General features: G+C 36.6%; 1 protein-coding gene across 1 annotated transcript in view; it reads left to right on the forward strand.

Moving 5' to 3' along the window:
* LONP2 (lon peptidase 2, peroxisomal) overlaps positions 1–27,278 on the forward strand; it is a 113,606-nt gene that overhangs the window by 44,470 nt on the left and 41,858 nt on the right. Inside the window, exons 9-11 of the mRNA XM_028091239.2 lie at positions 20,026–20,176; positions 22,212–22,338; positions 25,988–26,121. Of these exons, the coding sequence (XP_027947040.1) occupies positions 20,026–20,176; positions 22,212–22,338; positions 25,988–26,121 (412 nt within the window). The remainder of the gene's footprint in view (positions 1–20,025; positions 20,177–22,211; positions 22,339–25,987; positions 26,122–27,278) is intronic.

Raw genomic sequence — 27,278 nt, forward strand, 5'->3', positions numbered from 1 at the left:
CCCTTGCCTTTAGAATGAAGGCTGGTCTGCTGGCTTCCTGGGAACCAAGCAAGGGGGGGAGACAGGGAGGGTGGCAACTTGCACTGCATTCAGCATCCCAGATGTATGCATTCACCTGAACTGTTGTTTTCAGTAGAGTACATACTCTACTCATCTGTGCCCCAGGGTCACTTGGGCAGGGAATGACTATTTTATTTTATGTTCTTAGGAAAATAAACCAGTATTTTGCTTGGATGGGGGAAGGGATCTGGGACCTGACTGCTTCATTAACTTACTTTAACCAGTCCTCATTTTACTAGCCCTGCCCCCCCAGTGCTTACTGTGGTTTAAAGAAAATACTAATATTTAAACTGATTTATAAAATTGAGGGAAAACTTGCTTTGTGAAAGTTTTTTTCCTTGTTTATTTCCTTGCTTTGAGTTTCCTCTGACTACCTGTTCCTTTTCTGTTTTTGTAATCTTAGAACAGGATGACCCTGGGACATATTACAGACATAGTCTTGTAAGCAGGGAGACCATACATTCTGGTTTGCCTGGGACAGTCCCATTTTATGCCTAATTATCAATTGCATTCTCTTTTAGTCTCAGAAGTGGGTCCTGTTTGGACAATAAAAAGTACAGTTGTTGTACTTAAAAGCCACAGAACTTGGAGATAAGAGTTTCATTTGGTTTTGCCTGTTTTTACTGTAAGACAGTTCTGACTCAGCAACTTGTTTACTCACCAGTACTACGAACAATAAAATAGTGAACATTATTGAAGAGTTTAGTGGCTTCTTAGATGATAGCTTTATTTGACTTTCAGTTTAATTTACATTGGGGCATTTTTCAGATGATCTGACAGATTTTCTCATTAGACAGTTATAGTTACCCTGTTGAAAAGCATTTGAGAATAATCCCTGATACTTCAGTTTCTCAGCATACTGTGTGGGAGTTCTGAAACAAATCCATGAAAGACAGCTTCACAAGTGGTAGGAGATGATTAAGCCCCCCTGTCTGTTTGTTGTACAGTATATTTTAGGTCTTCATCTAGTGCTTTGTAGCTATTGAGTAACATTTGTTGAATTGAATTGATGTTTGGTAACAAGCAGCTGGTGTGGTGATATTTTCTTGCCTGGTAGAAGTTGGTATTCACTTTTTTGGCAATTGATTTATTAATATTCCAAATAAAAGTATTAAAGCCTCTAATGATATCTCAAAGTAAATGCTACCTGGGGCCACATACTTATCACTGTAGTTTAGTTGTAAGTAACATCAGTTCCTTATAGACTGGGGTTCTGTAGAGTGAATCTAATACATATACATAAGAAATGAGTGTCTTGGTACCTGACTTCCTTCTCCCTCCCACCTGCTCCAGTGTTGGGTAAAAAACCTCTTACCCCTCACGGGTTGTTGAAAAAATTAAATGATATATATGTAAAAGCGGTCTGGAAACTGTAAAGTACTCTACAGATGTTATTTTAATTTAATGTCCACTGACATTTCTTCTTTGTCCATTTTGAAAACCACTTGCTGTTTCTATCACCTTTAGACCCACCTAAATGAAAAAAAGGACAAATTACTCAACACCTTATATTTAAAGTAGAATATTAGCGTCTGGCATATCCAAGAGTATGGCTTTTTATCCTTCCACATAGAAAGCCTACTTTTTAATGAAATGACTTCTAGATATCATTTATAAAATACGCTCGTACAAGATTATTTTATAGCTATTTTATAGTAGAACAATATATTAGATATAAAGAACATAGTAGTAGGTATAGAGTCGTTACTCCAAGTAAACTAAAGAATATACTTGTTCTGCCTATAGATTCTCCTCACCTTCATATTTATTCACAAAGGAGATGCCTATTTATCCAGTTACTGTTGTCAACAAGGGAATATTAACTCAAAATTTAGAGAGCCTCTTTTGAAAATTTATTGGAAGAATATAAAAACAGATTCAACTAATTGATTTAAAAATGCTGGTAGACAGTAGAACTTGGATAAGTCTGTTGTTAAATAGTAATAAAATGTCATCTTTTTATGTAATTACTAAACTCAAGAAAATTATAGAATTCTTATCAGGTAGATGCAATCATATTTATAATTGATGCAAGATTCAGACTTTGTTATAAAACATAAGAGCACTTCTGAAATACATTGGGCTAACAAAATGCATAGATACTTTACCAATTTTCTATATAAGCAATATTTACAGTTCTGAATAATATATGGTATCCCCAAAGTAGAAAAGTCAATAATACAGACATAGTAAACTTTTTTTTAACTGAAGTTCTTATTTAATTAGAATTAGATCCTTTTAGTAATTAGATCAAGTTGTGTATATTTACTACTTGGATACAACAGACATAGGATCGTCTAATCTAAGCTCTACAACTATTGTCAAAGAATGTCAAAGGAGAGGGATTTGGGAATCATCTAATCCAGCTCCATCCTTTTATTAATGAAAAATCTGAGGTTCTGGATGTTACCTTAATTTTTTATCTCCTCACAGGCTGTATTTACAGTATAAATTCTAAGATCCAGCAGAGTAAAAAAAATGCCTTAAATATTGATGTTATAAGAGAGGTGTAAGTGAAGACACATTTTTTTCCCCTTTCATTTCTTTTCTAGCTCTGATTAAGGGGAATACTGCAATTGAATGATCAAACTAAGCTACAGTAGGGAAACTAGGACCTGCTAATCATTACTTTTCAATGCTGGCAAACCCTGTCACCAGCACCCAAGGCATACGTGCAAGTTACACAAAATGTCTTTATGTCTTTGTTACCACTTCTCTTTTTACACCCTATTCCCATTTTTTATCTTCTTTTCCCTATTACCTACTCACTCCTCCCCAGCACACACACATGAACAAGGTGCCACCTGACTGTCCACTGCCCTCCAGACCTTAGGTATATTCTCAACCAAAATTGCTGTGTCTCATTTCTACCCTATTTAGCACTCCCATTATTAGAGTTTGGTAGTGATTAGATTGTGTGGCTAAATTTACATGAAAATTAATTTTGGAGTGGGATGAGGGAATTATTGTTATGAACTTGTGACTAGATAATCTTCAAGACTTTCTTTTTCTCTCCCGCCATCCTCAGGGATGCTGTATGAGGGGACCATTAAAAAACCTGTGGCCCAAATCCTGGCTGTGTGTCTTGGCAAGGACCCACCACTGGATTCAATAGTAAAATAAGAAAAGGAAAGGAAAAAAACACCTGAGAGAAGTAGAGACAGTAAATTGTTGAGAAATAGTAATTTGACTAATAAATTAAGAAATAATGATGACTTGGGGTTAGTCTTTGTATCCCAGGTGTTCAGGAGCAAGCACTTTTAAAAATATCCTGTTCCTTTGGGGAAATATTTTTCAGTATTTAATAGATTATATATTCTTATTTTTTATATGAAGAATAGGCAGTATTTACAAAATTTAGAGGACCCTCTTTTATATTGATGATTCTCTTTTGCCAGAAATAAATGAAAAACTTTGAATGTTCTACAGAATGTATGATCAGCTTTGGGCAATTTAAGTCACAAATAGAAATAGGCATTCAGAGTGTGATATAAACTGATTGCCACTAATTAAACCGAAGCATCAGGCCCTATTTAAAAATTATGATTTAAATATATTTTACTTACTTTTTTACAGTAGTGAGGTATAATTATAGAAAGTGGGTATATTTAAAATGTACAGTTTGATTAATTTTGATATGTGTGTAAATCATGAAATCATAAGTATAATCAAGGTATTAAACATAGACGTTCCACTTCTGAAACAAAAAATTCACCACAGGGCATCAGCAGTAGATTAGAACTGGTAAAACAATCAGTGGATTTGAAGATCAATTGATAGAGATTATGCAGTCTGAAGAATAGGAAAACAAAATGACTAATATGAACAGGGAAATGTAGGATACTGTTAAGCAAAACAATCTATGTGTAACTGGACAGGACAGGGAAATGGGAGCAGGAAAAATTTTTGAGGGAATAATGGATGAAAACTTACCAAATTTGATGAAAAAACATAAATCTACACATTTGTGGAGCTCAGTGAATTTCCATGTAGGATAAGCACAGAGAAATCCATAGATAAATAAGGTAAAAATCCTAAAAGACGAAAGAGAAAACTGAAAACAGCAAGAGAAAAACAACTGGTGTATCAATTAACATTTTGATAAACATTTGGATTTTTCAAGTGTTTGGCTATTACAGATAAAGCTACTGTGAATACTCATGTACAAGTCTTGAATGGACCTCTACTTCTATTTTTCTTTGATAAATACCTAGGAGTGGATGGCTTGGTGACAAGGTGGGTGTTTTATTAGTATTTCATATAATCCACTTTCAGTTTACTTTTTGATACCACCTGGAAGTCTTTAATATTCAGTAGGCTTTTTTGAATTATTGTCTAACTTGTGTTGGGCCTCTTTTGTCATCTTATTGTTCAGCTGCTTTTTGTCCCTCTTTTTGAGGAGTCCTAGTTATTTCCTTTGAATTATGTTATTAATTGTATGGACAGTTTGTTAGTTCAGAAGGCATGTATCCTGTTTTTTATACCACTTGTGATACTTTTAAGTTAAAAATCACACATCTCAATTTCTCTGATTATCAGTACCATACATGAAATAGGATATATTTTCCCTCCCTTTATTAAATCAAAATTAAGTAATCTACCACATCCTCATCTTACTACCTGGTTACTTTAAGTGATTTCATTTATTACATTTTCTTTATCAGAACCCATTTTCAATTTTTATATTATTTACTTTTTTAAATTAACAGCCCTCCTCCCCCACCCCCCCACCCTTTTTTTTTTTTTTTAGCAGTTTTAGGTTTACAGCACAATTGAGCGGAAAGTACCCAGAGTCCCATATAACTTCTTATCCTCCCTCCCCCAGTTTTCCCTTTTATTAACATGTTGCATTAGTGTGGTACATTTGTCACAGTTGATGAGCCAATATTAAATATGTTGTTTCAACTGGAGTTCATAGTTTACATCAGGGCTCACTTTGTGTTGTACGTTCTGCGGGTTTTGATAAGTGTATAATGACATGTATCTACCGTTACAGGATCATACAGAATAGTTTCATTGCCCTAAAAATCCCATGTGTTCCATCTGTTCATTCCTACCCCCCCCAAACCTCTAGCAATCACTGCTCTTCTTACTGTCTCCATAGTTTTGCCTTTTCCAGAATGTCATATAGTTGGAATTCTACAGTCCGTAGTCTGTTCACTTCGTAATATGCATTTAAGATTTTTCCTTTTTTTCTTTTTTTTGGTGGCTTGGTAGTTCATTTTTTCTTACCACTGAATAATATTCCACTGTATAGACGTACCATGGTTTATCCATTTATCTATTGAAGGACAGCTTAGTTACTTCTAGGTTTTGTCAGTTATGAATAAAGTCACTGTAAACATTTGTGTGCAGGTTTTTGTGTGGATATAAGTTTTCAGCTCACTTGGGTAAATACCAGGGAGTACAATTGCTGGACCACAAGGTAAGAGCATGTTTAATTTTGTAAGAAATTATCAAACTGTCTTCCAGAGTGGCTGTACCATGTGCATGCCCACCAGCAATGAATGACAGTTTCTGTTGCTCCACATCCTCACCAACATTTGGTGTATGCAGTGTATTGGATTTTGTTTAATAGGTATGCAGTAGTATCGCATTGTTTTGTATTCTTTTTTGTAAATGTATTTGCCACCTTTGTTTTATTAATAACAGATTGTTTATTGAGACATAATTCATATACCAGAAGATTCCACCCCTTTGAGTATACAATTCTGTGGTTTAAAAAATATATTAAAAAATATATTCATTGCTCATGTACCCATTAATAGCCACTCTCCATCCCCCCTCCCACAAGCACCTGGCAACCACTAATTTCTTACCCTCCCTCCCCCAGTTTTCCCTTTTATTAACATCTTGCATTAGTGTGATACATTTGCTACATATTCAGTAGTTGACGGACATTTGGGTTGTTCCCACCCTTGGTGGTGATGTGTAATGCTGCTATAATCATTCATGTACAAGGTTGTATATAGACATAGGTTTTCAGTTCTCTTGGGTTTTCAGTTCTCCAGGAATGGAGTTGCTGGATCATATGGAAATTCTGTATTTTACATTTTTGAGAAACTTACAAACTATTTTTCCAAAGTTGCTGCATCATTTTAGTATTTCACTAACAATGTAAGAGAGTTGTAATTTCTCTTTATACACATTGACACTTGTTACTGTCTCTCATTTTTATTTTAGCCGTCCATTTGTTTTAGTAGATGTGAAGCCATAGCTTATTGTGGTTTTGATTACTTCCCTAATTACTAATAACATTGGGCATCTTTTCATGTGTTTTTTTGGTCATTTGTATATCTTTTTTATAGAACTATCTTTTCAAATCCTTTCCCATTTTTAACTGGGTTATTGGGCTTTTTCTCGTTAAGTTCTTTACATATATTCTCAATACAAGTCCCTTCTCAGGTACATGATTTGAAATATTTCCATCAGTATTTGTGGGCTTTCTTTTCACTTTTTGATGGTGTTCTTTAAAGCACCAAAATTTTTTATTTTGATAAAGTCTAATTTATTTTTTTCTTTTATCATTTGTGATTTTGGAGTTATATCTAAGAAACCATCAAGGTCATGAGAATTCTTACATTTTCTTCTTAGAGTTTTACAGTTCTGGTTCTTATATTTAGGTCTACAATTCATTTTGATCTATGTTTGTATGTGATATAAGACATAGGGATCCAACTTCATTCTTTTGCATGTGGATATCTAGTTGTCCCAAGCACCACTTATTAAAGACTTTTCTTATTCTGTGGAATGGTGTTGTTACCCTTGTTGAAAAATCATTTGACTGTAAATACATGGGATTTATTTCTGGACTCCCAGCTCTATTCCATTGATCTATATTTCCATCCTTATGCCAGGTACCACATAATCTTTAATTTTGTAGGTTTTGAAATCAGGAAGTGTGACTCCTCCGGATTTTTTCTTCTTTTTCAAGACTGTTAGCCATTCTGGGTCCTTCCTATTTCCGTATGAATTTTAGGATCAGTTTGTCACTTTCTACAAAAAAGGCAACTAGGATTTTGATAGGGATTACTTTGAATCTGTAGATCATTTTAGGGAGTATTGCCATAGTAATAATAGTAATTCTTCCTGTCCATGAAAATAGGAGTCTTTCTGTTTATTTAAGTCTTCCTTTTTTATTTTATTTATTTTATTTTTATTTTATTTCAACGTTTTGTGGTATTTTTTTATTTTTATTTTTTTGTTTAAATTCAATTAATTAACATCTTGTGTATTATTAGTTTCAGAGGTAGAGTTCAGTGATTCATCAGTTGTATGTAACACCCATTTCTCATTACATCATGTGCCCTCCTTAATGCCTGTCACCCGGTCACCCCATCCGCCCACCCCTGCCCTCCAGCAACCCTCAGTTTGTTTCCTGTGATTAAGAGTCTCTTATGGTTAGTCTCCCTTTCTGATTTCATCTTGTTTTATTTTTCCCTCCCTTCCCCTATGCTCCTCTGTTTTGTTTCTTAAAGTGGTTTTGAATATATGTCTTACAGTCCTTTTGTTAAACTTACATGTTTTATTCTTTTTTATACTATGGGAAATTGTTTTTTTCATTTCTTTTTCAAATTGTTCGTAGCTTGTGTAAAGACAGGCAATTGATTTTTATATATTGGTCTTGTATCCTGTAAAGTTTCAGAACTTGTTTATTCTAGTAGTTTTTTCAGTGGATCCCTTAGGCTTTCCCATGTACAAGGTCATGTAATACACAAATACACATTTACTTTCCAGTTTGAATACCTGGATACATTTTTTTTTCCTATTTGCCCTGGCTAGCACCTCCAGTATGATGTTGAATAGAAATGGCAAGATCTGTTCAGATTTTCTATTATTTCTTGATAGAATTGACTTTTGATAGTTTGTATCTTTCTAGGAATTTTTCCATTTCATTTAGGTTACTGAATTTGTTGGCATATAGTTGTTCATAGTATACGCATGTATTTTTTTTTTCTAAAAGTTTGATAGTAATATAGCTTGAGTCATTCCTGATTTTAGTAATTTGCGTGCTCTTCCTGCTTTCCTTAGTCAGTATGGCTGAATGTTTGTCAGTTTTGTTGAACTATTTTGTTGTATTGATTTTCTCAGTTGTTTTTGTCTTCACTGTTTTGTTTATTTACTTTCTAATTTTCTTATATCCTTCCTTCGGCTTGCTTTGGGTTCAGTTTGCTGTCCTTTTTCTACTTTCCTAAGGTGGAAAGTTAGGTTATTGATTTGAATTTTTTTAATATATGCTTTTACAGCCATGAATATTCTTATAAGCACCACTTTAGCTGCATCTCAAGTTTTAGTAAGTTACATTTTTGTTTTTATTCATCTCAAAATACTTTCCAGCTCTCCTTGTGATTTCTTTTTGACCCTTGGGTTATTTAGGGTTTAATTTCATGTTTTTGTGAATTTCCAGTTTTTTTCCTTACTCATTTCTGATTTCATCACATTGTGGCCAGAGATTGTACTTTGTATGATTTCAGTTCTTTGAAATTTAGGTGTTTATTTAATGGCCTTGCTTATGTCTGTCCTTGAGAATGTTCCATGTGCACTTGAGAAGAATGTGTATACTGCTGCTGTTGTTGGATGGATTGTTCTCTAGATGTTTGTTATATCTAATTGATTTATAGTATTGTTTAAATCTTCTATGTCCTTGTTGATCTTTTCCTAGTTGTATCTATTATTGGATATATAGAGATAAGACTTAGATATAGATTGTCTATATCCACATATAGATACCTAGATATATCCATGTAAAGAGATTTATTATAAGGAATCAGCTTATGCACTTATGGAGTCTGGAAATTCCAAAATCTGCAGTGTGGACTGGCAGGCTCAGGACCCAGGAGAACTGATGGGCAGATGAAGTTGAAAGGCAGTTTGCTGGAGAATTTTCTCTTGCTCAAGGAGGCCAGTCTTTTTGTTGCCCTTCCATAAGGTGGAGGGCAGTCTACCCAAAGTTCATTGATTTAATTGTTAATGTAATCCAAAAATACTCTCCAAATTGACATATAAAATTAAACATTATAAATAACATATAAAAACTTAGCTTCAATAAGCCCCCCTTCCCTCTGTCCTCCTTTATACAGCTATTGCCAAACAAAATATATCTCTATACACTGTAAGCCTATCAACACAGTAATAATATACAGCTGATTCTCATTATTGCCATAGTTGTGTTCTGTAAAATTGCAGCAAATACTGAGTTAGTGAATACTGAATTATTGCTCCGAGGAGAAATAGGCTTGACAGCCAGTTTGTCAGTTGATCAGTACATAACCTTGTTTTATTTGTGTTTCTGTTTAAAGTTGCCTTACTTGGGGCGCTTGGGTGGCTCATTAAGTGTCTGCCTTCGGCTCAGGTCATGATCCCAGGGTCCTGGGATTGAGCCCTGCATCAGGCTCCCTGCTCCGCGGGAAGCCTGCTTCTCCCTCTTCCACTCCCCCTGCTTGTGTTCCCTCTCTCACTGTGTCTCTCTCTGTCAAATAAATAAAATCTTTAAAAAAATAAATAAAGTTGCCTTACTTAATATATACTGCTTATTCATTAACATTGAACTCATGACCATCAACACTATAACTCGTGCCTAAATGAAGCTTATATAACACGTGTATTTTGTCCATAAAGCTCGTCACAGTCTTGCACTTACAAACACTAGACAGCACTTAAGTACTGTTTTGGGGGGTCTTTTAAACAGCAAAATCACTAACGAAAAGCACAGAAGTGCAAAAACATGGCACTAAATAGGCTGCACGGAGGATACTTGTTTAGAGTATGAGAACTATAACAAGAAGGCAGAGCATCATCTTGTTTGACCTCAACTGGGAACATCCACCATGGGCTATGTGTTTTCCTGTGTCTGCAAATGACTTACAGAAGCACCACAAGTATTAATTTTTGAGTTATAAATAAATTCTAGGCAAATTTGCAAATGCAGAAACCATGAATAATGAGAACCAATTGTAATTATTGCTTTATGAAGTCTTTTGAATCAGATAAGAGGTCAGAGTTAACAAAAAATATATTTGTACTGTCTTTATATTTACCAATGTAATTATTTTAACTAGTGTTCTTTGTTTCTTTGTGTAGATACAGCTTAGTGTCCTTTCACTTTATTTTTTTTTATTTTTTTTTAAAGATTTTTATTTGAGAGAGAGAGAATGAGAGAGCGAGAAAGCACATGAGAGGGGGGAGGGTCAGAGGGAGAAGCAGACTCCCCGCCGAGCAGGGAGCGCAATGCGGGACTCGATCCCGGGACTCCAGGATCATGACCTGACCCGAAGGCAGTAGCTTAACCAACTGAGCCACCCAGGCACCCCAGTGTCCTTTCACTTTAGCCTTTAGTATTTCTTGTAGTGTAGTCTGCTAGCTATAAATTCAGTGTTTTTTATCTGGGAATACCTTAATTTCTCCTTCATTTTTAAAGGATAGTTTTGTTGGATATAAAATTCTTGGTTGACAGATTTTTTTTTCTTTTAGCATTTTCAGTATTTCCTTTCCTGCTTTCCATCCCTCATGGTTTCTAAGGCAAAGTCAGCTGCTAATCTTATGGAGGTTTCCTTGTGTTTAATGAAAGCAGTATTTTCTTTCATTGCTTTCAAGAATCTGTCTTTGTCTTTGTCTTTTGACAGTTTGACTGTGATAGGTCTAGGTTTTAATCTCTGCATCTACTTCATTTTTGTTGAGCTGCGTAGATGTGTAGATTACTGGTTTTCATCAAATTGATAAGTCAATGTCTGTTATTTTTTCAGGTATTCTTTATGCCCCTTTCTCTTTCTCCTCTTTTTCTCGGACTGCCATTATGAGTATGTTGGCGATCTTTATAGTGTCTCATGGGTTTCTGAGGCACTGTTCATTTCTTTGACTTCCTTTTTCTTTCTGTTCATCACACTGGACAGTCTCAGTTGACCTGTCCTCATTGATTCTTATTTCTGTCAGCTGAAATTGCTATTTACATTTAGCCCCTGTAGTGAATTTTTTGTTACTGTATTTTTCAACTCTCAGATTTCTGTTTGTGATTTGCTTTTTTTTTAATAATCCCTGGCTTTTTATTGGTATTTTCTCTTTGTTAAGACCTCATTCACATATTTTCCTATACTTTCCTATAATTCTTTAGGCATGATTTCCTTCAGCTTTTGCTTTTTAGTTTCAGTAAAATACACATAAAACTTGCCATCTTCACCATTTTTAAGTGTACACTTCAGTAGAATTAGGTATATTCACATTACTGTGTTTGGGGAAGGGGCTTTTGGGGAGTTCTAATCCTATTCTGCCCCCTCCCATAGTTTTTGCTAGGCTTTTCACAGCTATCTGATGTCATGATCCCAAGAATAAAGTGTCACATCATGGCTACTTCCATTTCCAGTCGGACTGTGTAGGTAGGAATTATAATCCTAGGATGGATGTAGAAAAACCTTTCAATGAGAAGAGAGAAAAAACACCTCTAGCTGTTCTTGAAAACAGCTCCTGTTTGTGGATGAGTTGGTCCATGGAAGCCTTGGCTCTATAAAGTTCAGGGAAAAAGCAGAGGTTTGATGGTTATAAAGTTCTCACTATGGGGCATGTGGATGGCTGTCAGTTAAGCGTCTACCTTTGTCACAGGTCATGATCCTGGGATTCTGGGGTTTCCAGCTCAGCAGAGAGTCTGCTTGTCCCTCTCTGCTGCTCCCCGCGCCCCCGCGTGTGCACACTCTCTCTCTCTCTAAAATCAATAAATAAAATCTTTTTTAAAAAAAAGTTCTTACTGTGATTTTTATTTCTCCAAGGACTCACCAGTTTTCCTTAAGGTGTCATCTGACTAGTGATTACTAGAAATTCTTTTTATCTGGCTATTGATCAGTGTTTCTGCACTTGATCCTAGCCAAAGGGCCAAGAAGTCATTGATCAGTGTTTCTGATTTTTTTTATTATATTATGTGAGTCACAATACATTACAGCATTAGTTTTTGATGTAGTGTTCCATGATTCATTGTTTGCGTATAACACCCAGTGCTCCATTCAGTACGTGCCCTCCTTAATACCCATCACCAGGCTAACCCATCCCCCCACCCCCTCCCCTCTACATATTCTTTTCTGTTTTCCTAAGAAAAAGGCAGAGGCAAGCAAATTGGACATCACTGGTTTTCTCTTCTTATAACTGAGATGTCCTGTAATGCATTTTTTAAAAGACTTCATTCATACTTCAGAATCATTCATTTATTAATTTCCCTACTTTCCTCAAACCCCATTCTTTTAATTTTTTTATCCTTAAAATTTTTTATTGTTATGTTAATCACCGTACATTACATCATTAGTTTTTGTTGTAGTGTTCCATGATTCATTGTTTGTGCATAACACCCAGTGCTCCATTCAGTACGTGCCCTCCTTAATACCCATCACCAGGCTAACCCATCCCTCCACCCCCCTCCCCTCTAGAAACTTCAGGTTGTTTTCAGAGTCCATCATCTCCATGGTTCGTCTCCCCCTCCGATTCTCCCCATTCATTCTTCCCCTCCTAGCTTCTTTTTTTTTTCTTAGCATATATTACATTATTTGTTTCAGAGGTACAGATCTGTGATTCAACAGTCTTGCACAATTCACAGCGCACACCATAGCACATACCCTCCCCAGTGTCTATCACCCACCCACCCCATCCCTCCCACCCCACCACCACTCCAGCAACCCTCAGTTTGTCTCCTGAGACTAAGAATTCCTCATATCAGTGAGATCATATGATACATATCTTTCTCTGATTGACTTATTTCACTAAGCATAACACTCTCCAGTTCCATCCACGTCGTTGCAAATGGCAAGATCTCATTCCTTTCGATGGCTGCATAATATTCCATTGTGTATATATACCACATCCTCATTATCCATTCATCTTTCGATGCACATCTTGGCTCTTTCCACAGTTTGGCTGTTGTTGACAGATGACAAATAGACTCAAAATGATTGAAAGACCTAAACATGAGAAAGGAGTCTATCAAAATCCTAAAGGAGAACACAGGCAGCAACCTCTCCGACCTCAGCCGAAGCAACTTCTTTCCTAGAAACATCGCCAAAGACAAGGGAAGCAAGGGCAAAAATGAACTATTGGGACTTCGTCAAGATAAAAAGCTTTTGTACGGCAAAAGAAACAATCCGCAAAACCAAAAGACAACCGACAAAATGGGAGAAGATATCTGCAAATGACATATCAGATAAAGGACTCGTTTCCAAAATCTATAAAAAACTTATCAAACTCAACACCCAAAGAACAAATAATCTAATCAAGAAATGGGCAGAAGACATGAACAGACATTTTTCCAAAGAAGACATCTAAATGGCCAACAGACCACATGAAAAGTGGATGGTATTTTGATGGGGATTGCATTAAATGTGTAGATTGCTCTAGGTAGCATTGACATCTTCACAATGTTTGTTCTTCCAATCCATGAGCATGGAACGTTTTTCCATTTTTTTGTGTCTTCCTCGATTTCTTCCGTGACTATTGTATAGTTTTCTGAGTACAGATCCTTTGCTTCTTTGGTTAGATTTATTCCTAGGTATCTTATGTTTTTGGGTGCAATTGTAAATGGGATCGACTCCTTAATTTCTCTCTCTTCTGTCTTGTTGTTGGTGTATAGGAATGCCACTGATTTCTGTGCATTGACTTTACATCCTGCCACTTTACTGAATTCCTGTATGATAGATAGCAGTTTTGGGGTGCAGTCCTTTGGGTTTTCCACATAAAGTATCAAATCATCTGCAAAGAGCAAGAGTTTGACTTCCTCTTTGCCGATTCGGAGGCCTTTGATTTCTTTCTGTTGTCTGATTGCTGTGCCTAGGACTTCTAATACTATGTTGAATAGCAGTGGTGAGAGTGGACATCCCTGCTGCGTTCCTGACCTCATGGGGAAGCTCTCAGTTTTTCCCCATTGAGAATGATATTCGCTGTAGGTTTTTCATAGATGGCTTTTATGATATTGAGGTATGTACCCTCTATCCCTATACTCTGAAGAGTTTTGATCAAGAAAGGATGCTATACTTGTCAAATGCTTTTTCTGCATCTATTGAGAGGATCATATGATTCTTGTTCTTTCTTTTGTTAATGTATAATATCACGTTGATTGATTTGCGGGTGTTAAACCAGCCTTGCAGCCCAGGGATAAATCCCACTTGGTCATGGTGAATAATCCTTTTAATGTACTGTTGGATCCTGTTGGCTAGTATTTTGGTGAGAATTTTTACATCCATGTTCGTCAAGGTTATTGGTCTGTAATTCTCCTTTTTGATGGGGTCTTCGTCTGGTTTGGGGATCAAGGGAATGGTGGCCTCATAAAATGAGTTTGGAAGTTTTCCTTCCATTTCTATTTTTTGGAACACTTTCAGGAGAATAGGTATGAATTCTTCTTTAAATGTTTGCTAGAATTCCCCTGGAAAGCCATCTGGCCCTGGGCTTTTGTTCGTTGGGAGATTTTTGATGACTCCTTCAATTTCCTTAGTGGTTATAGGTCTGTTCAGGTTTTCTATTTCTTCCTGGTTCAATTTTGGTAGTTGATACATCTCTAGGAATGCACCCATTTCTTCCAGGTTATCTAATTTGCTGGCATAGAGTTGCTCATAATACGTTCTTATAATTGTATTTCTTTGGTGTTGGTTGTGATCTCTCCTCTTTCATTCATGATTTTGTTGATTTGGGTCATTTCTCTTTTCTTTCTGATAAGTCTGGCCAGGGGTTTATCAATCTTGGTAATTCTTTCAAAGAACCAGCTCCTCGTTTCGTTGATCTGTTCTACTGTTCTTTTGGTTTCTAGTTAATTGATTTCTGCTCTGATCTTTATGATTTCTCTTCTCCTGCTGGGTTTAGGCTTTATTTGCTGTTCTTTCTCCAGCTCCTTTAGGTGTAGGGTTACGTTGTGTATTTGAGACCTTTCTTGTTTCTTGAGAAAGGCTTGTATTGCTATATACTTTCCTCTCAGGACTGCCTTTGCTGTATCCCAACGATTTTGAACAGTTGTGTTTTCATTTTCATTGGTTTCCATGAATTTTTTTAATTCTTCTTTAATTTCCTGGTTTACCCATTCATTCCTTAGTAGGATGCTCTTTAGCCTCCATGTATTTGAGTTCTTTCCGACTTTCCTCTTGTGATTGAGTTCTAGTTTCAAAGCATTATGGTCTGAAAATATGCAGGGAATCATCCCATTCTTTTGGTACCGGTTGAGACCTGATTTATGACCTAGGATGTGATCAATTCTGTACAGTGTTCCATGGGCACTAGAGAAGAATGTGTATTCTGTTGCTTTGGAATGGAATGTTCTGAATATGTCTGTGAAGTGCATTTGGTCCAGTGTGTCATTTAAAGTCTTTATTTCCTTGTTGATCTTTTGCTTAGATGATCTGTCCATTTCAGTCAGGGGGGTGTTAAAGTCCCCCACTATTATTGTATTGCTGTCAATGTGTTTCTTCGCTTTTCTTATTAATTGCCTTATATAATTGGCTGCTCCCATGTTTGGGGCATAGATATTTACAAATGTTAGATCTTCTTGTTGGATAGACCCTTTAAGTAGGATATAGTGTCCTTCCTCATCCCTTATTACAGTCTTTGGTTTAAAATCTGATTTGTCTGATATAAGAATTGCCATCCCAGCTTTCTTTTGGTGTCCATTAGCATGGTAAATGGTTTTCCACCCCCTCACTTTCAATCTGGGGGTGTCTTGGGTCTAAAATGAGTCTCTTGCAGACAGCATATTGATGGGTCTTGTTTTTTAATCCAATCTGATAGCCTGTGTCTTTTGATTGGGGCATTGAGCCCATTTACATTCAGGGTAACTATTGAAAGGTATGAATTTAGTGCCATTGTATTGCCTGTAAGGTGACTGTTACTGTATATTGTGTTCCTTTCTGGTCTATGCTGCTTTTAGGCTCTCTCTTTGCTTAGAGGACCCCTTTCAATGTTTCTTGTAGGGCTGGTTTCATGTTTGCAAATTCCTTTAGTTTTTGTTTGTCCTGGAAGCTTTTTATCTCTCCTTCTATTTTCAGTGACAGCCTAGCTGGATATAGTATTCTTGGCTGCATATTTCTCTTGTTTAGTGCTCTGAATGTATCATGCCAGTCCTTTCTGGACTGCCAGGTCTCTGTGGATAGGTCCGTTGCCAATCTAATGTTTCTACCATTATAGGTTACGTATCTCTTCTTCCAAGCTGCTTTCAGGATTTTCTCTTTGTCTCTGAGACTTGTAAGTTTTACTCTTAGATGTGGGGGTGTTGACCTATTTTTATTGATTTTGAGAGGGGTTCTCTGTGCCTCCTGGATTTTGATATCTGTTTCCTTCCGCAAATTAGGGAAGTTTTCTGTTATAATTTGCTCCAGTATACCTTCTGCCCCTCTCTTTCTTTCTTCTTCTTCTGGGATCCCAGTTATTCTATTGTTGTTTCGTCTTATGGTATTGCTTATCTGTCGAATTCTGCCCTTGTGATCCAGTAGTTGTTTCTCTCTCTTTTTCTCAGTTTCTTTATTTTCCATCATTTGGTCTTCTATATTGCTGATTCTCTCTTCTGCCTCATTTATCCTAGCAGTTAGTGCCCCCATTTTTTATTGCACCTCATTAATAGCCTTTTTGGTTTCGACTCCGTTACATTTTAGTTCTTTTATTTCTCCAGGAAGGGTTTCTCTGATAACCTCCATGCTTTTTTCAAGCCCAGCTAGTATCTTTAAAATCATGATTCTGAACCCTAGGTTCGACATCGTACTAGTGTCCGTATTGAGTAGGTCCCTGGCAGTCGGTTCTACCTCTTGTTCTTTTTGTTGAGGTGATTTTTTCCGTCTTGTCATTTTGTCCAGAGGAGAATAGATGAATGAGAGAACAACATGCTAACAGGGTAACAATGTCCCCAGAAAATATACTCTAAACAAATCAGAAAAGACCTGAAACCAGGGGAAAGCAAAGGGAAAGAAAGAAAAAAGAGGGAAAAAAAAGAAGAGGAAAAAGATAAAAACAAACAACAGAACAAAAAAAAAAACAGAATATGATCAAATATGATCAGGCTGGTGCATAGATCAGTGCCACACACTAGATTTTGGGTGTATTTTTGTCTGTTAGAAGAAAGTGCCTCCCAAAATTTTAAAGAAAGAGAGACATATATGTGCAAAATAAAGGTTGATACGATGAAGGGATGGAATATGACTGTAAAGATGAAAATTATAAAAAATTTTATAAAAGGAATTGATAAGTTGTTTGAAGAAAAAAGGAGGGAATTTAAAAAAAAATAGAACGAAAAGGGGGCGAGAATGTGCTCAGGCAGGAGACTGAACAAAGCCATACACTGGAGATTTAGGCTATAGTTTGATCTGTTAGAAGAAAGTGTATCTTAAAATTTTAAATAGAGAACAACTTATATATATATATATATGCCAAAAATAAGGGTAACTAGTATGAAGGGATAGAATATGACTCTAAAAATGAAAAATAAAAATGTTTTTTTAAAAAAGGGATTGATAAGATGTTGGTTGAAAATGGGAAAAAGAAAAATTCAAAAAAGAAACAGTTAAAAATAATTAACTTTGAAAGACTAAAGAATCATGGTAAAAAAGCCATGAATTCTATGTGCAGTTTACCCCTAGCGCTGGAGTTCTGCTGTTCTCATTGGTAAACTTGGTCTTGGCTGGCTGTTCTTGCTGATCTTCTGGGGGAGGGGCCTGTTGCCGTGGTTCCCAAATGTCTGCCGAGGTGGAATTGCCCCCGCCCTTGTGAGTCCGGGCTAAGCAATCCGCTTGTGTTTGCTCTCAGGAGTTTTTGTTCCCTGCAAGCTGCAAAGTGCAGCTTTGGAGGACCAGAGTGAAAATGGCGGCCTCCCACTCTTGCCCGGGAGGTGCCGAGAGCTTGGGGCCCGGCTCCTCAGTGCACCCCCAGAGAAAAGCAGTCAGTCACTCCGTCTCCCCGGTCTCTGGCCGCACTCCGTGCTCACCCGGCCTGTGACGGAGCGTTTCTATCTCTGGCACCCAACCCTGTGTGGAGTCTCCAAACCCAGCAGATCCCTGTGGTGCGCTCCCGCGCCGCTCCTCCCCGGGGAGGAAGGGGAGTCTCCCCGTCTCTGCTGCTTGTTGGGTCCCTGCTGGAGGAGCAGTGGCCTGTCACCGATCACAGTTTATGGCAACCCCGAGCTGAGAGCCCACTCCTGGTCTCCATCTCTGCAGCCGGCTTCCCCGCTCCGATACCTGGGAGCTCTGCCACACTCAGGCACCCCTGGCCTTTCTGTGACTCTGTGCCTCCTGAGACCACACTGTCCCAGCAAGGGTACCCCCCCCCCCCCGCCTTAGCCACTGGAGCGACGTCCCTCAGCGGAGCCGACTTCTAAAATTTCCGATTTTGTGCTCCGCGGCTCTATCACTTGCCAGCAGTGCCCGATGGAGGCCCCCTCCCGTGCCGTCTATCCTCCCGAATATGGCCTTGGATTCACTTCTCCGCACGTCCTACCTTCCAGAAAGTGGTTGCTTTTCTGTTCAGAGAGTTGTTGCTATTCTTTTCCTCGATCTCCTGTTGAGTTCGTAGGTGTTCAGAATGGTTTGATCCCTATCCAACTGAATTCGAGACTAGAGGAAATCCAGATCTCCTAGTCCTCTGCCATCTTGCTCCGCCCTCTTGTCTTTTAATTTTAAGAGAAAAAAATTACTTTGCTTGGACAGATCTCACAGCCATTTCTAAAACTTATCCAACATGTGTTAGATTTAATTAGAGCCATTAAAGAATAGGTTTTTATTTAACTAGATAATGGATTCAACTAAGATTGCCCTATTTTCCATACATTGATTAACAGTTTTCAGATAATTGGTAGACAGTAAGATCACTCCTAACCAGTTCTGTACTGGATATAATTAGTATGGTCTTTGCTTTCTCTAAAGTACCTTAGTTTTATAAGGTTAAACATTACTAAGTCTTGTGAAAATATAAATAGTAGAACTTTCTAGGAATTGTGTTCTAGATAAACACTGAGTTTCCAATAATAATGAATGTTTACCAAATTCAGGATTCTCTGTATAGGGCTTTGAATTAAGACTAACTTGTACATATGTTTAACAATAAGTAAAGCTTAGAAAGGGAATCAGAAGGAGGAAAAGCTGGTGCTGTGGTAAAATTATCATTGGTAAATATTTTAGTCTATTTACCTTCTTTCTGAATATGTGTATCAACCCTGTTTATATGTATATAATCTAGTATAAATGAAAGTGATAATATGTTAAAGGTTTAGGACATGTATAAGGCACCAAGGCCTATGCAGGCCTCTCCACCGTGAATGCCTGTGAGTTGGAGCATTTGAGCAGTAACCTAAAGAAGATACATTCTCTCTTACCCGGTTGTTCAAAGTTTTAAGAATCTAATTGATAAATTATATGATTTTCCAAATAAAATATTTTAAGAGATACTGATATTTTGCTCATTAAAAACAACAGTTTTGTTCTAACGCATTTTTTAAAAGTGAATTTTTCCTTGTGCTATATCAGAATATAGTAGCATAGTAATTTTTACTAGTTTACTGTTGTTTGGAATTCTCCTTTCAGTTAAAGACTTTATAACCAGACTTACGGATAATGTTTGAGAAGTATACTGATTATCTTATGTCTCACCTAAGAATTTCAAAATAGTCTACACATTTACTTTATGTTCCCAAAGCCGTTAAGAGAGGATATGTTAGCAAGAGGGAAACTGGTTCTGTTAGATTGGTAACTTATTTATGACTATACAGTCAATCATTAGTAAATAGATTTAAGAACAGGGCTTGAAGGGATAATTTTTGCTTCTCTCTGCTTTTATATATTTTGACATTGAACAATTTTAAGTATTTAGAACATGGGTAATGTAAAGAATGGTGCTCAGGTTTTGGTGTTATCCCTGTGTTTCTCAAGCTAACTATATTGATGAGAAATATCAACGTTGCTAGTACATCGTGTGTGTTTCATGTGTGTTTTAGCTTTTGTAATTACTGAATTTGTTTAAATGTTTATTGTTCCCTCACAGGTGTTGGATCCTGAACAAAACCATAACTTCACAGATCATTATCTAAATGTGGCATTTGACCTTTCCCAAGTTCTTTTTATAGCTACTGCCAATACCACTGCGACTATTCCACCTGCCTTGTTGGACAGAATGGAGATCATTCAGGTCCCAGGTACCTGATTCATAAATAAAATCATTATTTGATAATTTTTTCCTTTCTGAGCAAAACCCTTTAAGTTGTGCTGTGGAAATTTGAGTAAAAAGTTGATTTGGCAGTGTATGATCTTCAAAGTTCTAAGTATCGTATAAACCAGCTTTTATGTAAATTTAAAGTCTGGAACAACAAAACTTTGTTTTAACTATGACATATAAGATTATGTGTATGTTCTGTAAAACATCAAGAATAAAATTTGCATAACAATTTCAGACTTAACTTTGCATTCATTAAAAAATTCTTAGCATTGGACATTCTTCTTTGAAACAATTTCTAAACTTATACATAAAAATCATTTCTTTTCAAAATGAGTGTCTAAAAACCAATAATAGATCTTTACATGGTCAATTTAGCTTCTTGTCTATAAGATTTTGAAGTTTTTACTATGTCTGAGAAAGTGTAATCATTTATTCTCCTCATTAAGTGTTGGGTCCTAAAGAGTTGCTGAACTTTTATTACATCTGGCCTCACTTTTACATAAAAGTGCAGGGCAGCGTGCTTTTAAATTCCTCTTCTTTTTAGTTGTTTCTGTCAAATAGTTCCCTATTTTTTTTCTTTTTACCATTTCTTACCCTTCACTGTAGTGTGTAAGATAAAGTCCTTTGGTTACTAACACTAAAAAAACCCATGTTTTCACTTTCTCTTAATTGCTTAGAATTATTTTTCGCTAGAGGGGTGAAACATAAGTGGGAATTTGTTAAAATGAAAATAGACAAGAATCAAAATATATTTTGATTCTAAATATAATCTAAATATGTATTTCATACTAATTTGAAATAAATTTTTACTATCAAGTGAATGATAATCGCATTTCTTAGTTTTCTGTGAGCCCTGCAGGTTCCGATACTTAGTTTTAAAATATGATAGAGTAAAAAGTTGCTTTGTGCATATTTTTAAGACTAAAATAGGGGTGCCTGGCTGGCTCAGTCAGTTAAGCGTCTGCCTTCGGCTCAGGTCATGATCCCCGGGTCCTGGGATTGAGCCCCATGTCTGTCTCTCTGCCCAGTGGGGAGCCTGCTTCTCCCTCTCCCTCTGCCACTCCCCTTGCTTGTGCTCTCTCTCTCTGTCAAATAAATCAATAAAATCTTTTAAGAAAGACTAAAATAAAAAAGTAATGAGACCCAATTGCCTGGAAACTCCCAATTAAGGCAGGAATCCATAAGATACACTGACGTGAAGTAAAATAATCAGGACAGCTGCTGCACAGGTAGACATATGATGCCACTCTCTTCCTGCAGGTTTGATTATCCCATCTTCTATTTGGGCATTTCTTATTTCCTTTTTCTACTCAAAAACTGTCGTATCAGTTCATCTTTTTTTTTTTCCTTGTTAAATGAGGTGGGGTGATTAATTTAGGGAGAATTTTTTCTTACAGGATTTGAAAACAAAGTAAATCTATATTCCTGAGGCTTTCAAATAAATAAGAACAAAAAGTCTTTTAACTATATAATTTATATATATAATTCCAATATGTATTGGGAAAAAACTTCTATGGGGGTGTCTTAGTTTCTGTTTTGTTGCTTAAATTTATAGGCAGGGTTCTGAAAAAGCTCCTTTGCAGCTCTTGCCTTAGAACCCACCAGTGACTTACTTGAATCCTTTGTTGTTGTTGTAAGTTGTTTCACTTTTGTATGAAATTTTGCTAAAGACAAGAGCTGTATTATTTGCCTGTTAAATAGTAAAAATTCACATTTGAGTTAAGGAGATAATTATCTTAATAGATTTGAGAGTTTTCCTCTTCCTTGAGGATACATTATTTAATCAAGAGACTTTCAAACCTGTGCTTACTAAATGCTTTATTTGTGGACAAAGTTGGAAATTTTAACAATTACTAATGGAGGTTAAATTTCTTCTGGTTATAATCTTAGTTGAAGTAACACTTAAATTAATTCTAAAACCAAGATCCATTAAATCTGCATTTGATTCATTTAAAAAAGCATGGCACTGTGGAAGCTGTGTGAATAATTACAAAATAAGATCACTTTTTTCCTAGGGTATACACAAGAGGAGAAGATTGAGATTGCCCACAGGCACTTGATCCCAAAGCAACTGGAACAGCATGGGCTGACTCCTCAGCAGATTCAGATCCCACAGGTTACTACTCTTGACATCATCACCAGGTTAGTCAGCCGTCCTGAGGCCTCGGTAATGTTTGAGTCTGAAAAGGAAACAATTTTACTGGCAACTCTCAGCATCCATTTCTTTCTCTCCACCAGATTCCCAGCAAGCATTCCCAAAACTTGATTTACACAGGGCTCCATATTAGGCAGAAATTCATAGGGAAAGTACTTAGAGTGTCTTCATAGCTGAGGACTTTAGTTGAGCCAGAATTTCAGCTTTTTCAAAAGAGTGGTGTAAGGGATTCATTTGATAAATTAAGAATCAAAAACAAGGAAAATATTGAGACACGTTATATGCCCCAGGATCTTAAAAGTTAAATTCTCTTAAGAATTGCCTTGCTACTTTGAAACACCTGTTTTAAGTTATTCAGATTTTCTTTTCTTCTCCTTGAGAGATTTTAAACATCCTTATAATTTTCATCTTTGGAATTAACACCAGAACGATAGAGAGGGTGCTTTCCCAAGTTAGCTACCAAGTGCTTAAGCCTGTGGCAAGCAGTACATAAATTATCTGAGTAGAGTATTGCTTTGTCTGATTTATAGATTGCATGTTTGAATGGAAAATATACCCTGTTGAGAATTTATATCTGCAACAGCCTCTTACTTTTCCTGGCTCAGCGTTACAGATCCATTGCATCATCTGGCAAATTGTGTCAGGCTGCCAAACACTCCTCGCGTGGTCCTCCTCACAGTAACTGCTGTTTTTCTGGAGAAGCAAAGTATCTCTCCATTTTGAACTTTGACTTAGAGTTTGGCCAGTCAGAGTGCTTTTTGATCTAAGCTAGCCTTCTTATAGACGTCTGTATGGAAGTCTATTTAAATTTATCCACAAAACAGTAAGACTGATCTGACCTGGGACTTCCTTTCCTTAACTTGTGATTCATTGTGTGGATAATGCCAGGAGAAATAATTAGGTGATTTATATGCAGAAGTCTTCCAACAATAATATTATTCCAGATAACACCCCTGATACCTTTGGGTAACTTTCAACAAGTCACTTAACCTTTTTGATAGCTTCCCCATCTGTAAAATATGAGCGAGAGAACAAAAATATCTGGATCGAAATAATAATGACTTCAAAAAGTAATCATTATTTGTATTTCCCAGTTGTTGCTTGGAGAACTCTTTTATATATGTATTAGCTTAAAACATCAAATATTAAAAGCTATGGACATTAAGAAATGTCTCTGAACAGTTTTAATATTTTTAAAAACAGCACAGGTATTTGCTACTCCAAGCAGTTTTGGCTATTTAATGAATTACCGAGATTAGGGTACAGTTTTTCATCTTTTGATGTGTTTTTCATCTTTTTGTGTGTCATAGTCGTGGATCCATAATGTTCAGGAGGAGGGGAGGGGGTCTTAGATCTCATCTAGTCCCACCTCCCTCCCTGTGTACCTAGCCTACTTGAGTTCCTCCAGGGCTAGATGGCTCACTGCTGTCTACTCCTCTGTAAGTAAATAAATTGTTACAAAATAATCTTTATGTTCACCTCCCTATAATTTTCTAGTTCTGCCCTCTAGGAGCACCTGGAATCTAAGGGCAAATTCCTCCCTTGTACAGCCCTTCTGGCATTTAAAAAAAAAAGTCAGGTCCACTTCCCATAAATGTTCTCTTTCTCAAGCTGAACCTTCCTTTTCTCTTTACCATTCCTCTTGACCCACTCTCAAGGCTTCACCTTTCTGATTAGTTGTCTTTTGAATGCTGCCTGTGAAATCAGTGTCCCCTTTAAAATGAAACACCCAGAGTGGAACTCAGTATTTCACATGTCGCCTGAGCCGTTCATGGTATAAGACCACCGGCTTTCCTGTTTTGATTATATTATTTTATGACTGTATCTCAAGACTCTTAGCTTTTGTAGGTTGCACTTACAGTTACTGAACATCTTTAGTTGTTTTTCATATGAATTTCTGCTAAATTTGGTCTGTCTCATTCTGTACTTTTAGGGTAGGGTTGAATTTTATAAAACCCAAATGTAGAAGTTTGCAATTATGTATATTTTTTTGTTGGTCTCATCTGTTGCAGCAAATGAATTTTTTTCCATCTTGATTATCATTAGTTTTAGGTCCTCTGGAAATTGGCATATATAGCATCTTCATGCTCATGTCACAAATAAGAAACATCAGCCACTTCTTATTAAATACTGGTGATTCTTCCCTTTTTGGTTTAAAAATACTAAATAGGGGTTGTTGTGTCTCATTTCTTTCAGTCAGCTGTTAATATTATACTGTCTGCATTAGCTCCTGACTTATTCTGACAACCTTAAAAGAAAAAAAAAAGAAAACAGTATTTCATTTGTGTTGTTATGGATGTCATTATTTCTGAAAGTTTATTCTGAACTTCCTGGTACTATTTCTCCATGTTCATGTTATTCCCCTGTAAGCTTCCTCAATCCCTGTTCTTTCATCTTTTGTCCAGACCTTTAATCTGAGCTCATCAGTGAGTTGTCTAGAAGGTTACATTGGGTTTTTGTTTTTGTTTTTAGATGTTGGTTTGTTTATTTTTAACATGCCTCCCTGTTTTCTTCCTTACTGAAATTATATGAAGTTGTGTAATAATGGACTTTATGCTTACCTCCTCCTATCTCTTTGATTGAAATGAGTTTTACTTTAGAGTGTTTTTGCCAAGAGTTTGTATTTATCTTTTCTCAGAAGTTTTGAAATCTGATTCCCTAAAGTCCAGAATATGTGTCTGAGTGCCTAATCAAATCCAGTTTTTCAGATAAATCTATATTCTCTATCTGATGCTACCTATTCAAACCCATTCAAAGCTGGGTGGCCAAAAATGGCTGTGTTATATAATGGTTTTTGAAGTGGCATATAGAATTTGAGTCTAACATAAGTTTTTTTAAGACCGCTCTGCTTAACCACATTTGGAATCTTCTTCACAAATTCACTGTGCTTATATCAGCATGTTTTCCTTCTTTAGAAGTCTCTAAGAAAATACACTGAATAGAGGTGACTAGCACAGTTCCTAGTAAAAACTAGATTTCTTTCTAAGATTAATTTTTGTTTTAGTTGGGACAATTTATTTTTCTGATTCTTTCAGCAATATTTCAGGTATAATAAATTCATGTAGAAATTTCTTAAATTGACAAATTTTGCTTAAGAAAGCTCTCACACATACCATCAAGGAGTAAATGATTTTTTATGTGCTGCCAAATTTACTTTGGCAGTATAAATTGAAGAACCACGGATTTGTTTTTAAGTATAGGATAACAGTTAAAGATAAAAATCCCTGGGGCGCCTGGGTGGCTCAGTTGGTTAAGCGACTGCCTTTGGCTCAGGTCATGATCCTGTAGTCCGGGGATCGAGTCCCACATCGGGCTCCCTGCTCAGCGAGGGGTTTGCTTCTCCCTCTGACCCTCTTCCCTCTCGTGCTCTCTGTCTTTCATTCTCTCTCTCTCAAATAAATAAATAAAATTAAAAAAAAAAGATAAAGGGGAAAGTTATAGCTGAAAATACATCTGAATATTTAAGAAATAACAGTACTTTAATGAGGAATTTTTAAATGTGAGGAAGTTAGTACTTAAGAAAATGTAATGGGCTTTCAAATGTATACTGTTTCTTTAGTATAAATGTTAATCATATTATTTCTGTTTTTACAGGTGGTGTTTAGCCAGAAATAAAATATTTTCCTTTGATGACAGGTATACCAGGGAGGCAGGGGTTCGATCTCTGGACAGGAAGTTTGGGGCCATTTGCCGAGCTGTTGCTGTGAAGGTGGCAGAAGGACAACATAAAGAAGCCAAGTTGGACCGTTCTGATGTGGCTGAGGGAGAAGGTCTGTGATGTTGATCTGGGGCTCTTGGGCTTGGTGGTAGAATCAATAGCAAAAAAAGTTGAACATGGAGGGATGGTGTTGGGTAGCCCTTGGAGCAGTGGTACATACTACTCCACCAGTAGATACATCCAATGAGTAAGTAATAACTCAACATTGATATATTTTATCAAGGGGATTCTCTTTTACAAATAGTACAGAGTTTCAGCTGGAATAATACTCAATATCAGTGCTTTAAGGATATCATAAATTTCTCCAGATTTATGATGGTCTGCTTTATGTATAGGTTCTGGTGTTCTCTTTTTTCTTTCTGATCCAAACTGTTGTAAAGTCTTTCAGTATTTATAGCATAGGAAGTTATTACACCAGTTAAAAATCCAAGCTGTCCAAATACTGCAAGGGTAGATCTTTATACTCTGGAAGAGCTTTATATGTCATAATTTGTTTTTCTCACACATTTTCTTCGATAGGTCTACAATTAAAATGTAATTTAAATTATTTTTTCTTAAAAAAATAATTGTGGAGTTTGTGATAGGGAAAGAAAGGGAAGGTTTCTATTCCTAAAATTAATCAAATATGAACATTTCCATTGGTACCCAGTTAGAATGTTTTAACTTCTTGCTGCAGACGTCTACGGGGTCTCCGTTCATCATATCATGCTGCTACACAACTTGCCAAAACTTGCTTTAGCAAACATGACTTGAGTAGTAGGGAGTTGAAATTTTCTACAGTGAAGAGGTTTATTAGATGTTCTACCATTTCCATAGCTCTTTCTAGAACAGTTTGATGAGTGCTTTTGAAGAACTGTAATTTGTGATAAACTTAGTGGAATAGATGTAAACATCTTCCCTGTTTTTCCTTTTGTTGCTAAGCACAGTGCATTTTACACTCTGTCATCAAAAAAATGGACTTTCATGTAATCCTCCAATTTCCAGTATGATGCTTCACCCCTGCCCCCACTGTGCCAAGAACCTCCCTGGTTCATTTTCTCCAGGGAGAAATAAGCTTCCCATCTTCTGTTGAGCTAGAGAGGGGTGGTGTCCTTGCTATATGGAGTGGGCGTAGGGATCTTAAGCTCTGATTATTTCTTCCATGGACCTTAACATTTTTCTGTTGGTACCATTCCTCATTGATATTTTCAGGGGTACCTCAAATTCCCG

Source organism: Eumetopias jubatus, unplaced genomic scaffold (assembly GCF_037043125.1).
Source record: "Eumetopias jubatus isolate StellerSeaLion01/CBP00866 unplaced genomic scaffold, mEumJub1_p1.0 scaffold_10, whole genome shotgun sequence".
Lineage (NCBI taxonomy): Eukaryota > Metazoa > Chordata > Mammalia > Carnivora > Otariidae > Eumetopias > Eumetopias jubatus.